At 43.9% G+C, this 14,821-nt stretch overlaps 1 protein-coding gene across 1 annotated transcript in view; it reads left to right on the top strand.

The window, feature by feature from the left end:
* Positions 1-14,821, top strand: part of PLEKHM3 (pleckstrin homology domain containing M3) — a 127,700-nt gene that overhangs the window by 71,279 nt on the left and 41,600 nt on the right. Inside the window, exon 6 of the mRNA XM_032765032.2 lies at positions 7,129-7,192. Coding sequence (XP_032620923.1) covers positions 7,129-7,192 — 64 coding nt within the window. The remainder of the gene's footprint in view (positions 1-7,128; positions 7,193-14,821) is intronic.

Consider the following 14,821-nt stretch of genomic DNA (forward strand, 5'->3'; position numbering starts at 1 on the left):
GCAAGCCCATCAGGTCAAAACGTTCTAAACCCGGTCAAACAAGACACTACTGGCTGGCACATGAAATAGTGATGCCAAGCTTTTTTTCTGGCTTCTTAGCGGGCTTTTTTAGTACAAAAGGGCTTGATTGTGCTCATCTGCCACCTAACTTGATTTCTTTTGATTGCAGTGTGAAAAGAAGAGTTTGCTCTGCTTATCACATCTGTACTTCAGCTAGAGTGTCAGGTTGGGGCAGATTAATTTGCTGTAGCTTTAGCAGAGCTGTCAGGGTATTAACCCAGTGGAGAAAAATTACTGGAGCTGATGATAAACAGACTTTAAATGCAGAGCGATTACTTACGGCTAACAAAGCGCCCTGGCTATAAACACAGCAACTTTGCCTAAATGCAAAAAGCAAAAACTTATCAGCGATCTATTTCCAGAAGGACATTACAAGATAACCTTTTGTTTGGGCAGATACTTACCAGATAAGATCACACCAAGGGCAAGGATGAAATGTCTTGCATGACTGTTGCTCTGCAGATTACATAGCGTTGTAAAAAAAAAAAAAAAAAAACCAAACACATCACCAATTGAGAAACTTAGAAGACTGCACAGAGTGCTAAAATCTTCCCGTCAGTTGGAGTTAATGTCTCCTAAGTTTCGCTTTGTTTCAAGCACATTATGGTAAAACACTGTGGAGACTTTGAAACCAGGAGGACTTCTGATTTCATTGTTCCCAGGAAGTGGCAAATCTAAAACACTTGTTAGCATTGAACTTACTGTTGTACACCACAAACTTAACCATGACTGACAATCCGGTTACAACACAGCCGTCCTCTGGTGCAGTTAAAAACACAGTTCCATCTTGCAGCGTAGATGAGACTGAGTGGTGTCTCCAAATTACCTAAAAGCATAGGACAAGCTTTTAGTGTGCTGCTGCATTCAGAAACCACTTGCCTTTCAGGTATCTCAGTGTCAGATCCTGAGGCAGCAGGAGATCAGGTCTTTGCTGCAGTGAGCCTCAGGACGTGCCAGTGTGGAATTTGCCATCTGTCTCCCTGTCTTTATTCTGGTCTCCCCACTTTTGAAAGTTGATTGAGAAGGGCACGGTTGATTTGAATTTTTTTTAAATGATTTTTCTTAAATTCCCGTAGAGTGCCCTTTAAAGTGAGATGACCTGAATATTTTGATATTCCTTTCACCATAATTTTATAAGTGTTTTTATCACTCCCATTTTTGATGTTTATAAAGAAGCTTTACATCAAGGGAGAAAATAAGAGCCCTGAACTTGCAAAGATCCAAGCCCATGCTTCAGTCTTTGCAGGACTGAGGCATAAGCCACTCCACACAGGAGCAATGAAACAGACTATACCCAAAGCACTGTTACATACCCAAAGCAAACATTTATCACTGTTTTTTTATTAATGCAAAGTTGCAATAAAATGTTAACATGCTCTATTGTACACTGCTTATTACTTGTTCAGGATCAGGTAAATATTCAAAGAACCTAGCTAAAGATTCTGGCGTGCTGGCTGTGGAACCCTTCTTTTCCGAGTACTCTAAAAAGGGTGACAACATTTTGAAATACCTGGCCTCTTTTTAGCACTTTGTGTGTGTGTACTTGGTGTGAAAGCTTTTTCATTACAAGGGCAGTCCATACTTTACTATACCGCAATTCCACAGGAGGTGGAGCCACATTTTCCCAATAGAAACCAAAGGTCCATCTAGCACAGTATCCTGTCTTCCGACAGTGGCCGGTGGCCAGTGCCAGGTGCCCCAGAGGGAACGAACAGAACAGGTAATCATCAAGTGATCCATCCCCTGTTGCCCATTCTCAGCTTCTGGCAAACAGAGGCTGGGGACACCATCCCTGCCTATCCTGGCTAATAGCTAATGCAGATCCTTTTCACTGATGTTTTTCAGGTATAACCATGTCAGCCGTTATGGGTTGTCTCTATACAAGGTGCTCAGTTTTGAGGGAGAAGTGTGATTTTTTGAGTTGATGGTGGACTTCTTAAGATTGAGTCTTTTATTTCAAAAATGTTGGTTTATGAACATGATCCGTGTTGACTCTATATTTTATTCTTCCCCACTCACTCTTCACCCATCCTTCTATTTGTATTAAAACCTCATCTGTTTGTTTTCAATGCTTGCATTTTAATAAGGATGGTGTTGGTTTTGCCTTGATTGAATTGTGGAGCACCCTAGCACCTGAGCAAAGAGGGAGTGACACATCATACAAGACTGTTTAATAAACTAAAGCATTTTGGAAAGTTGTTTCACAGTCCAAATTTAAGCAATTTGGCGAATGGACATAGTGCAGCTCCACTGTTAGATCTCCCTTGTGCTGTCATGTGCTGCACCATGTGTTTGAAACTGCCTCCAGTTCAGCTCCGACATGGTCACAGCACATTTGTTTAAAACTGCCCAGTGCATGGACTGTGCCACCCACTTTTAAACCCTTTCGTAGGCTGCAGCCTCCCAGGTGGAGTGCCCTCAACTCTTCTCGGCTTCAGTGGGATTTGAGGGTGTCCCACGCTCCACACCGGACATTCTTTGCCCCTCAAAGGCTCAGGTTCTACCATTTTCTAATGCGGTTGGTGGTGCTGCTGCAGATGCAGACTTTGGCTGCTCAGCTGTTCATCTCCATTCTGATTCAACAAGAATATATTTTTGTGATCAATAGAGGGATCAGACAAATATGAAACCAGACCAGCTTTGCTTTTCCAGGGCCCAGTTTCTATGGTAATGGAAATAAGTGCTCCTCTCACTTGAGCTCCTCTTCACATGCTCATGGCGGTGTGTGTGTGTGTGTGTGTGTGTGTGTGTGTGTGTGTGTGTGTGTGTTACCGAAGAGCTGGAAGGCATTGCCAGCTTCTTTCTCTCAAGATGGAATTGGGAGGAAGGGGTGGTATTTCGCTTTCTCTCCAACACTGGCCACTGGCACATAACAGTACGCACATTAATTTTGGACTGTAAGTTGCAGGCTAATACATGATCCAAAAAAGAGAGATGGGAACAGGAAAGGAACGTCTGTCACCTTGGCCTCGATTGGCTGAGGTCACCTTAAATAATGACATACTAGTAAGTGGAGTTAGTCTTCATTTTGGTTTTTATTACATGTCTGTTATCACATGTGTGAGAGTGTTGCCTGTACTTCAGTGAACTTATGAATACTCATTGATATCCGTCATTGACAACTACTGTCTAATAGGAGTTTCAGACTTGACTATCAATAACCTGAAAAATACAACCTTTCACTAGCTAATTATTTTTCTTAGCAGAAGCAATGCTGTAAAGACTTTGACACACATTTCAGTTTCTGCCAATGTTTTTATTGTGTTGACTGACTGCCTGCGTGATCAGAAGAATAGGGTCGGGTGTGTTAATAAAATAAATCCTAGTTAGACTGAAATGTCGTTAGCTTGTTCAAAATGTTGACGTCTTAGGCCTGACTTCTTAGGGATCAGTTTTAAAATCTACTATGGACAAGTCCAAAGTGCAGTGTTCTCTTTGGATTTAGTTTTTGGAAAACTTTCTTGTGGCTGACCCTTAACCTATAGCAGAGGGACATACAGGGATTACTTAGCCCACAACTGAAATGTCTTTATCTCTGGTAAGCTGAACACACCCATCTGTGCAACAGTTTAGGACAGGAAGTGAAGAATGTCCTATCCATATGAAACTGTAGATAGAATATAATTCCTTCAGCTGAAATATAGCTAGGACATATCCCTATTTGAGAAGAGTGCTGTGGAATCTTTAATAGGCACAAATGGTCAAAACCTTGGTTTTACAGCTTGTCCAAAACATTGAGGCTAAACATTTCAAAACTGCTCAGGGAATTTGGATACCTCAATTTCCATTAATTTTAATCCAAGCCTCTCTTAAGCAGCTTGGAAAATCTCAACCTAAAATAACTGTTTATGAGAACCAATAGAGCAAAATTAAATGGGGAGCTTTTATTATTTTTTGGATTCACTGATGTTTTAATTTCCAGTCTTTTGCCTTGATTTTGTCCAGAGATTGCAGTTGGTACAAAATATTGTCCAGATCTATATTTGTCCCTGTTTCTAAAATCTCTTCAGTGGCTTCCAGTGTAATTTTGAATGAATTTTATGTTGTTGTTAAAGTTCTTATCAGACCCTGAATACTTTTCACATGTATTTTCTTTGGTTTCTAATTGCAGTTTTGGTTCGTTTCATTCCTTCGTCACACCCCAATCTGTTGTAGAACCTTGCATTGTACATTTATTAATGGACCCCACCAAGAACTCTGTTTGCTTCATCATCATTAGCACTCTGCCCTGCAGCTGCAGGTCCATGGATGTATTTTTGGTTTTGTATTTGCTTTGCAGTTTGTGCAACACACTTTTGCAAAATAGTTACGTTCATTGCAAGATTGACTCAGTATATCCGTAGGCGCCAACTTCTCCTGGCGCCGGTGGGGGCTCATGCCCTGACTCCACCCTTGCCTCACCCCCTCCTGCCCCACCCCCTCCTGTACCACCACCATTCCAACCCTTTCCCCAAAGTCCTCACCCCAACTCCACCCCCTCCCTGCCCCTATTGGATCACTTCCCTAAATCCCCACCCCGGCCCCGCCTCTTCCCTGCCTCCTCCCCTGAGCGCGCCATGTTCCCGCTCTTCCCGCCTTCCTCCCACAGCTTGTTATGCTGCAAAACAGCTGTTTCGCGGTGGCAAACCTGGGAGGAGAAGTGAGGACGCAGCACGCTCAGGGGAGGAGCCCCAGAGCACCCACAGAGTCGGCACCAATGAGTACATTCCTTGCCCAGGACACCTTTGCATTCTGTTATGACTGCCTTCATGCTGATCGCAAACCAACCTGATGTGCCGTTTGTTTCCCTTTGCAGTCTATCTTGGTATGTATTTTTAAGTAGATGCATTTCAGTTCTCTCCCTGCTTCTTACCATTTCCATGTGAGAAGCACAGCTTTCACTAGCCCTGCAAATATCGGCAGACCTTTGCAAAATCAAGTCTGTTTCTTACAATAAGTAATTCAGTCACTTAGTCCATTTGTTGTCTGCTCAGACTCACAAGACTTAACTTCATGACACAGATCTGTAACAGAAAGGTCTATGGTCTAACCTGACATTTTGTTCCTTGTAAGGAAAATTTGCCTTTCCTAAATAACGTTCTTGAGTAGTTTACGGTATCCTTAACATTTTTGAATGACTGTGTTTAGCAGCTTGTTTTTCCTTCATGCTGCCACTAAATCACTGGAGCTCTCTAGTGCTCCTGGACCTCCCATGTGCAATGGAGGGTTTCACTCTCTCTGATTTCTCGCAATACCTCCTGCTTCAAAAGTGTGGCAGTCGTCTCCACCAGTTCTCTGTGCCCCATTGCCTTCCAGACTGCAAGATTTAGGTAGCTCAATTGATCCATTCTTGCCAAAGGTTGTTTTCTTCTAACGCCATGTAATAAAGTGTGATCCACAGAAGTACAAGAAATTTATTTCCCAGCCTCAGTCACCCAACATGAGGCAGGAATATGAAGGGTTATTTCCCTGTCAAATGATTTCAATCTTTATCCGCTGGCCGCTGTTTGCAACTCTTTGATCCTACTCAGAAGATAACAGTCTTCACTCTTTCCCGAACGCCAGAGGGGAAACACTGCATGAAACCCACGAAAGTGTGTTGTAAAGTAGAGATGGACTTGAACCAAAACTCCATATCTGCACAGCCCTATCCATTGACAAAGTGTCAATTTGGATCCCAGTTTCACCCGGCGCACTTCATAGCAGTGTCCATGCAGGACTTTACTGTGCTGCAAGCTGGTGCGCTGCAGATTCACATCCTGGCTTGCCATGCAGTAGCTTGTTGTGTAGACAAGCCCCATGCCCGCTGTAATGTAACTAAATTGCTGAATGGGGAAACAAAAAGTAGCCACAAAGACATAGGTGAATGGATTAACTGTATAATAATACCTGCTGTTATACAGCACTTTTCATCCATAGATCTCCAAGGTCAGTATGGTGATCCATATTTTATCACTGGGGAAGCTGAGGAGCTTGAGGGGTAAAGTGATTTGCCCAAGGTCACCGAGCAGGCCAGTGGCAGAGCCAAGAATAGAACCCAGGTCTCCTGAGTCCCAGTCCAGGTTGATAGCCACTAGGCAACACTGCTTCCCTGACTGCTTAGTGTTAGGTGACCTGCCCAGATCTGGCCTGGTAATCCAGTGGTAGTGCTGTGCCCTGTATCAGAGAGAGAGACCCACCTTATAGATTGCCCATTCCTTGTTTCTGACTTCTAGGAGAAGGCCAAGTATGAGACCAGGACTGGAAATCATACCAGATCCCTAGGAAGGTAGTGCAGAGCCATACCACTAGTTCAGAGCTCAGGGATGATTCATAAAAATGTAGCTTCACAAATTTACTACTTGGGATTTTCAGTTTTAATTTTTAGCACGGGACATTTGAAGTGTGTATTTGGTCTGATTTGAAAATAAGGTTTTGTCTACATTAGAAAGTTTTACCACTCTACCCAGTATAATTTCAGTAGTACAACTCCTGCTAGGTTGAATGCAATTATATTGGTTATGCTGGTGTTAGCTACTCCCATAATAAGAATAAGAATAATTACTATAACCAGCATAAATCACCTTTATACCAGTATAACTGTGTCCACACTGAGGTTTTTAGTGGTTAAAAAAAAAAATCACACCCCTAGCCAACATAGTTATTCCAGAATGACTTTTTAGTGTAGACCAGGTCTTTATTACCAAGGCCTCAGAAACACTGAACGATTTCTTTTTGTATTAGCCAACTCGTTGTTTGAAAGGCTTTTTCTGCACACAGTATGAGGTTTCTACTTCTGTAACTATCATTGCACATGCTTCCCTGACAGCTGTAGGAAAACGACAGGGACTCCCACTGTATTAATTCTTTCCCTGGACGAAGGTGAGGACGACAATTGAAAGCAGCTGATGTTTGAGAGAGTAACATAACTCCAACCCCTAACTACCACTGTATCGAACATCACTACCGTGTAGAGTCCTGGGAGGAGAATGTACAATTCCTCAGTGATGGCTGAAGGATTTGGAGACCTTCCTGGTTTGGGAACTTTCCAGTGAAACTTTCTGTCTCTCAGAAGCCCATGTCCACTCATATTTATTTCCCTCTTTTCAGAATCTTCCCCAGAGAGTACCTCCTTCAGCAGATCCACCTGTATTCCCTGGCAGACCTACAGCAGGTAAGTTACTTCCGCTGATTGTACATTTCTTCTGTTTGCCCAGTAATTTCCCATCTTGTGTGGATTACAAGAATGACACGCTTTCCCCAGCTCTTAATTGTGGTGGAGTTAGCAACACATCCTAATCTCTCAGTGGTTTGTCATTTGGCATAAAAATCTTGATATACAGGGATGTTCTAGGCCCCAAAACAAAGGTTTATGCCACATGTGTGCATCCTGGAACCAGGAACAAGTCTCTGCAAGCCTTATATGAGGAAAACTCCCTCTTCCTGAGTCAAGACAACAGGGTCTGGACCACACAAAATAAGGGCTGGTCTACACTGGAAACTTATATTGGCACAGCTACATCTCTCTGAGGTGTGAAAAATCCACACTCCTGAGAGCCATAGCTACGCAGACCTAACCCCCGGAGTAAGCAATGCTAGGAATTCTTCCACCCATCAATTACCTCCCCTGGGAGAGGTGGATTAATGACAGCACAACAGGAAACTCTTCCCCTGGCTGAAGTGAGTGTCTGCACTGAAGTGCTACAAAAATGCAGCTGCCTGTGCCCCTGTAGCAGTTTAAGCATAGACGTGGCCTAAGTTAGTCCTGATGGTGTGCGTGGCTGTGTAACCAAAAGGAAGTGTGTACACATCATTGAAGAGATGGAGGGGAAACCTAGGTGGAGTAGCTATGGGCAGATGCCATGTTGGCCTGGCCTACATTGGAAAATTGAGATGTGTTAACAGGAGAGCAAAAGTATTAATGAGTGTGGGGTTAAACTCCCTGGGGAGCTCCAGACAAGGCATGGTTAGCTTGCCCTGGTCATTCCTCAAGGAACTCTGTCTACACTCATTGCTGAGTAGTGTTAATTGAAGCTGAAGGGGGAGCCTGAATGCCAACTTGGATTGGGCCAAAAGAAATCTGATGAGGTTCAAGAAGGACAAGTGCAGAGTCCTGCACTTAGGACAGAAGAATCCTATGCACTGCTACAGTCTGGGGACTAACTGGCTAAGCAGCAGTTCTGCAGAAAAGGACCTGGGGATTGTAGTGGATGAGAAGCTGGATATGAGTCTGCAGTGTGCCCTTGTTGCCAAGTAGGCTAATGGCATATTGGGCTGCATTAGTAGGAGCATTGCCAGCAGATCAAGGGAAGTGATTATTCCCCTCTATTTGACACTGGTGAGGCCACAGTTGCCACATTGCGTCCAGTTTTGGGCTCCCCACTACAGGAAGGATGTGGACAAATTGGAGAGAGTCCAGAGGAGGGCAGCAAAAATTATCAGGGGGCTGGGGCACATGACTTATGAAGAGAGGCTGAGGGAACTGGGCTTGTTTAGTCTGCAGAAGAGAAGAGTGAGAGGGCATTTCATATCAGTCTTCAACTACCTAAAGGGGGGTTCCAAAGAGGATGGAGTTCAGCTGTTCTCAGTCGTGGCAGATGACAAAACAAGGAGCAATTGCTTCAAGCTGTAGTGGGGGAGGTTTAGGTTGGATATTAGAAACATTATTTCACTAGGAGGGTGATGAAGCACTGGAATGGGTTACCAAGGGAGATGGTGGAATCTCCATCCTTAGAGGTTTTTAAGGCCTGGCTTGACAAAGCCCTGGCTGGGATGATTTAGTTGGTGTTGGTCCTGTCTTGAGCAGGGGGTTGGACTAGATGACCTCCTGAGGTCTCTTCCAATCCTAATCGTCTATGACTTTTCATGATTCTGACTCACACCTGCTTAAAGTACAGCTCTGCCTGGTCTCCACAGTTTTGGATGTGTTAGGCTTGATCTGCACTTAAAATGTAGGTTGACACAGCTATGCTGCTCACACTCTTGAGCAACGTAGCTATGCCAACCTAACCCCAGCCGTAGACGCAGCTCGGTTGGCAAAAGAATGTTTCCATCCACTTAGCTCCCATTGCTCGGGGAGGTGGAGTTCCTACAGCGAAGGAAAAATCCCTTCCATCGCTGTGGACTGCATCTATACTGTGGGGCTAAGATACAGTAGCTATGCCACTACAGCCCCCGTAGCGTAGTTATGGCCTTGTTAGTACATGCCACCAAACACCTGCTAAGAGAACACCTTTTCCTTAGCTCCACCAGCTAGTGGATTATTCGCATCCTGAAGCAGGAGGACGCTGCCTTATGGCTTATCCCTTATGAATTTTTTATCTTGTCTAATGCACTTTAACAGGGTCACTGCATCCACACTAGGCGTTCTGCTGGTATAACCACAGCAGCACAAAATCACACCCCTAACTGATATAGTTACACCGGTACAAACACTATCTATAGAGAACAGATTCAGCATTTTTGAAAATTCTACCCAGGAGCCGCTTTCAAAATCTGGATTCAGAGTTGGATTCTGAGCACCAGTTAAAGCACTGGGGGTGTTTTGAATTGGGGGGTTTCATATGAACCCATTTCTCATTTTCACTTTGCATTTCTTGCATTTTTGTCTTCAGCGTGGTCACCATAATGTTTCAATTGGGTTTTGGTATTTCACTCCATTGTGTTTACTTTGCGCTAGAAGGAAAGGGGAAATTGCTTTAAAATGTAGGAATAACCCCTCGGGGAGTTTAACCCCTTAGTGGAACTAGTGATGTTTGCATAGATGTGAGGTAGGAATTGTCTCTTTGTTCTGTGTTTGTATAACACCTAACATAATGGTGAGCTGCTCAGTGCCTGGGGCTCCTGGGTGTGATACAAAACATGTATATGTTCTGAGATCCAACAAATTAATAACAGTGGGGAAGTTAACCAGACACGTGACTTAAAATCAGGCCATCATGGGTTACTGTAGCCATCGATACTCAACCAGATGTGTCCCAATAATACACTTCTTTCCTTCAGTCTATACTGAACAAGCTGAATGGATAGCCTGCGATACGGCACCCGTATTTCAACACGGGACAGATGGAATGACAAGAATTAGCTTGGCAATAAGAATTGAGGGGAATTGGGAGAATCCAAGTTTTGTGTGGCAGCAAATACACAGAAACCCAAAGCTGAGGCAACAAGTAGTTTGTGGGCTGGTGCAGTTATGGGATGGGAATAATTCCACATTTTTAAAAAGCCAGTCATCTGAGGGATAAAACTGCTTTCGTGGCTTTTCAGGCTTTGCTGCTGTCTCTTCTTTCATAACCAAACCATGAAATAACAAGCTGCTTAAATCAGAAGTGGCAGTCTCCCTGGTGGGCCAGGCTATTAGCCCCCACTGCCTTGTAAGCTGCTTAATCATTCCTAACATTGGCAGTAGAGATTTAGAAGCAATCAGCAGCTTAGCAAAGGCCCTGTGGGAGTAGGGATGGGCAGGAGTCACAATGCATCCATTTATTTAGCAGTTCCTTCCAACATATTTCTTTGTGTTTATTTGTATTTGCAATCCTCCTACCCCCCCCTCCCGGCTCCCCAAATTTATCATAGTTAGAGGCAATGTAATTCAATTACTGTTTCTTCTGGGGTGGGTTAAATTGGATTTAGCTTTAAATCTAGCTGCATCCTTGTTATTGGCCTGGAGAGTCTTTTCCTCATTTCACAGTCTCTACATTTGAAATCAGGTTGCCCATTTCTGTCAGAGTGAAACCATGATTGGGAGGAGAGAGAGAGAGAGAATGGAGCTAATAGAGGAGCTTTAGTGCCCTTAAAGACACTGTCTAGCCCCCATGTCGTACTTTGCCATTGTTGCTCTCACCTGCCTACTGATTGTTGGCTGCCAGTGTGTGGTTGTTTTTTTAAATTCTCGAATAGTTTCCCTATTTTTGATTCCTCCCCTGCTCATTTTCTTATATCCTGGGGTTGCTTTAACACTCTGCCCTACTGTCATGTAGAATGTACATGTTGAGGGAATTCACCAAAAGGTGTATTAAAGATGAATAGAAAGATAAGGCCTGGTGAATGAATTAGAAAAGCAGGGAGAGGTAATCTGCAGAAATGGTGCCCTCTCCCCCAGTGACTCCAAGTCTGATGTATTTGCCCTGCAAAGGGCTCTTTAAAATGCCCAGAAAACAAGAAACCTTTCTCTTCTGGGCAACTGTGTTTTTATAAATGTGCTCTCTGGGGTGCTGTTGTTTGCACGCTGAATTTGAGGGTGCATGAAGGGAGCTGAATGAAAATTCATTTTTGCCTGAGATGAAGATGGCGACGCACAGTATTATTTAGAGGGAAATCTAGTTTAAGACTCACGCGTGGGATGGGGGGGTCCCGGTGTCTGACTAGTGCTCTTAGGTGCTACCACAGTATAAATAATAAACAGGAATCTAGATAGTAAGATTCCAGGATTGTCGCTCTGTCTGTGTGTCTCCATGTGAAGCCACAGGAGCAGCTGCAACATGGCTGCGAGCTCTTTTTGTTCAGAATATCTATCGCCGGGTTCAATCACCCCTTGGATGTGTGTCTGTACTGTCCATTTTTAAGTTCTCTGCCGTTTTGACTTAACCAATGTACCCCCATGCTGTGTACAGCTGCAGTAAGGCGTGTCTCTATGCCCCGCCAAGAGTCCCGGAGCATTGTGATATCAGAGGTGACTCAACACATCCCCACCCATACTGTACAGTTAATTTTTATGGAACGGTTTCATTGGTTGGTTGAGGGAGACTGCACAAAGAGTGTGAATTACTTGGCTCAACTGCCATTCTATGTGTCCATCCACCACCCACACAAATCAACACAAAACTTCCAGCGCAACCGCCTCACACACACAAATCTACACAACCACCCACACAACACCACATGATAATCTTGAACACACACTGTTCCTCCCCACATCACACGTGCCTCATTCACCACGTGCAAAGATCAACACCAATGTCCCAGCACGACCCCCTCAACACAGATCAACGCAGCCAGCATGCACAGTAACCCCAACCACCACTCTTATGCCCAGAATGTCTGTTGAGTCAGTGTGAAATGGTGGAAGCAGCTGCAAGCCTGCCTGAGAGCTCTTTTTGTTTCAACTATCACCAGGTTTCATCATCTGTGGGATTTGCTCTCTGTTACTGACTAGCTTTTAAGTTCTCAGCCATTTTTGGCTTTTTTGACACATGTGGCTTTACAAATTACACCCAGGTGACAGCCTAGGCTTCTGCTACTAGTAATTAGCTAATGGTCTGGGGGCTTTTACTGCTGTGATCCATAAGGATGGGTGCTGGGCTGGTGCGGGAGGGCTTAGCCTAGGAAGGAAAACAGCCAAGTAATATTTCATTAGTTCTGGAAAGCTGCCAAACTCCTAATGGGATAGTGCTATGCTAGCACTTTGCTGATTCACAGACACAGCTAATGCAGATGTGAGCAACCTGGCAGGCCTGCCCTTTATCCAAAGAGAAAACAGGTGATGTTCTTTATTCACAGAAGAATTTTTTTTTTTTTTTAAATCAAGTTCTCACAGCAAAACAGTGCCCCAGTTGACTACACCCAGCTAGCTTAGCCCAGCTAGGGCAGCATGTATTCTTAGCCTCTCCCCAACCTTGATCTCTTCTTCTTTGTTCGCACTGGCATTCACAGGCAAGATAACTAATTAAGAGCATTCAGATTTAACAAGCAGAAAAACAAAGTGTGACAGCTCACCTATTCTGCCCCATTGGCTATGGTTGCGTTCTGCTCCAGCCATCACTCTTCATAAGCCCCTGAGAGTAATCTGGTGTGAGTCAGGAATGAGGCCTCTATTAAAACATCACTAAATCTCTGTTAGCTACTTTATCCAGAGCTAGTCCAACCAATTAAAGACTTAGACAAGAGGACATTCCGCTAGTAAGTGGCAAATATTGACCTAAAATGTTATGAAGATGATTTTTAGCAGATGTAGTTCTTGTGACGGTTGGTGCAGTTCTCACTACTTGGACATTTTGCTGGGTTCTAAATTAACTGTGGCTATTCAGGAAAAAGACCAAAGGTGTCATTACAAACAGCTCAGTGAAAACATCTGCTCAATACACTGGGGTGGCCAAGAAAGCAAACAAGATATCTGGTTATTTTAAAGAAAGCTGTATACAGTCAACAAACTACTAACTGAATAATATTCAGAAGAAGTTTCCCCTATGGGTAGAATATCCTTTACGGGGATTTCTTTCGCCTTCCTCTGAAACATCTAGTACCAGCCGCTGTCCGAGACAGGATACTGGACTAGGTGGACAATTGTTCGGATCTGGTACGGCAATTCCTATGCTTTTGTTGAAATGGTTTATAAATGTAATATTGCCTAAGTAACTAAAAATGTGCAAAAAAAATGCTTCACTGAAGCCTGCATCTCACCTGAGCTACGCTCCAGTGTCTTGTGGTGACAGGGCTAGAAGCACTTTTGAGGAGCAATACAAACACTTTCAGAGCCAGGTCACTTTTCTAACCATCTCAAATCTTTTGCTGAAAAGGCCAGCTTTTCTAGCCTGTCCATCTCTCTTCCTCATTACAGTTCAGTTTCCAGGATCACAGAGAGCGGGGAACTGTAATCCTTTTTTCCTCGTGGTTCGTGATCATTCAGAATGTCTGACCGTTCTGTCCCAGTACAGTTATTGAGAAATGGCATGTGGTTCGGTTTTAATGCAGCGCTTAGTGACTTTAAAACCCAGGCGTGGCAATCTCCTTTTCCACCCACCATACACCAAACTCTAAAACACGCATTTTCCCCGTAAAATTTGCAATCCATATACCACAGACATTTTCTGGCCTAGCTCTATTGGTCAGGGGTGTGAGGAGGTGTAATCCCAGATGACAGCAGTGCTGGCAAAAGCCCTTAGTAGACGCCCAGTTGCACCAGCAAAACTGAGCTTTCGCTGGTATAACATATGGCTGTGTGTTTATGGCATTGCTTATGGCCCGCACAGTAGGAATTTTACAAGGGACGGGATACAAAAAACAGGGCTTCGAAAACGAACACACACAAAAACAAAGCAAGAACTCTCCTAATGGTCATACGATAGTTTTTCTTTACGTGTGTGTGTGGCTAACACAGAGGAGGCGGTGCTGGCAGTGCTGTCAAAATCCCCTCTGGCATTGCCACTCATGAGTGAGGCAGCTGTCTCCAAAACCTTTTATACGCACCACATTATCATGTGTTGTACTTGTTTATGCAGCATGCATGTGTGTATACTGCACACATAAACAGACGCATACGTAGAGGAGTCCATGACCATAAAAACTAAATGATCTGCCATCAGATCACCCTCCGAAACAGTCACCCTGCCTCTTACTAGTGATTAAGCCTCTCAGATATTTTCCTGTGCCTAGGGCTCCTTTCCTTGCCACAGTCACTCCATTTCAGTGTGGTTGGAAACTTTATACCTCAAAGATTGCCAGCTCTGAGACTTCCTTCAGCTGGGCCAGCATGAAACGCCAAGCAGAAGACTCTCCCGAGCAGCTGATATTTTAGGCGAGTACTAATTTCCCTAATTGCTGGCAGCTCCTGTTACATTTAGTGGTAATGACAAGATTGGACAGCTTTCTCCTTTTACCTCAATACTTGGGAACAAGAGGGTTGCTGTAATTCAGAGTGGCAACAGGACTGGTACACTGGGTCAGGCAGCAAAAGGCATCTTACGGTTAGAGAGAGAATTTTGGATAGTGAAATAGGCTAAAGTTATTGTGGTAGATGGTGGCCTGGAAAATGAGCGGATCTAAGTTTAATTAGATATTTCAAGATCTTGGCTATATATATATTTTT

This window comes from Chelonoidis abingdonii, chromosome 10 (genome assembly GCF_003597395.2).
Source record: "Chelonoidis abingdonii isolate Lonesome George chromosome 10, CheloAbing_2.0, whole genome shotgun sequence".
In the NCBI taxonomy this organism is placed as follows: Eukaryota; Metazoa; Chordata; order Testudines; family Testudinidae; genus Chelonoidis; species Chelonoidis abingdonii.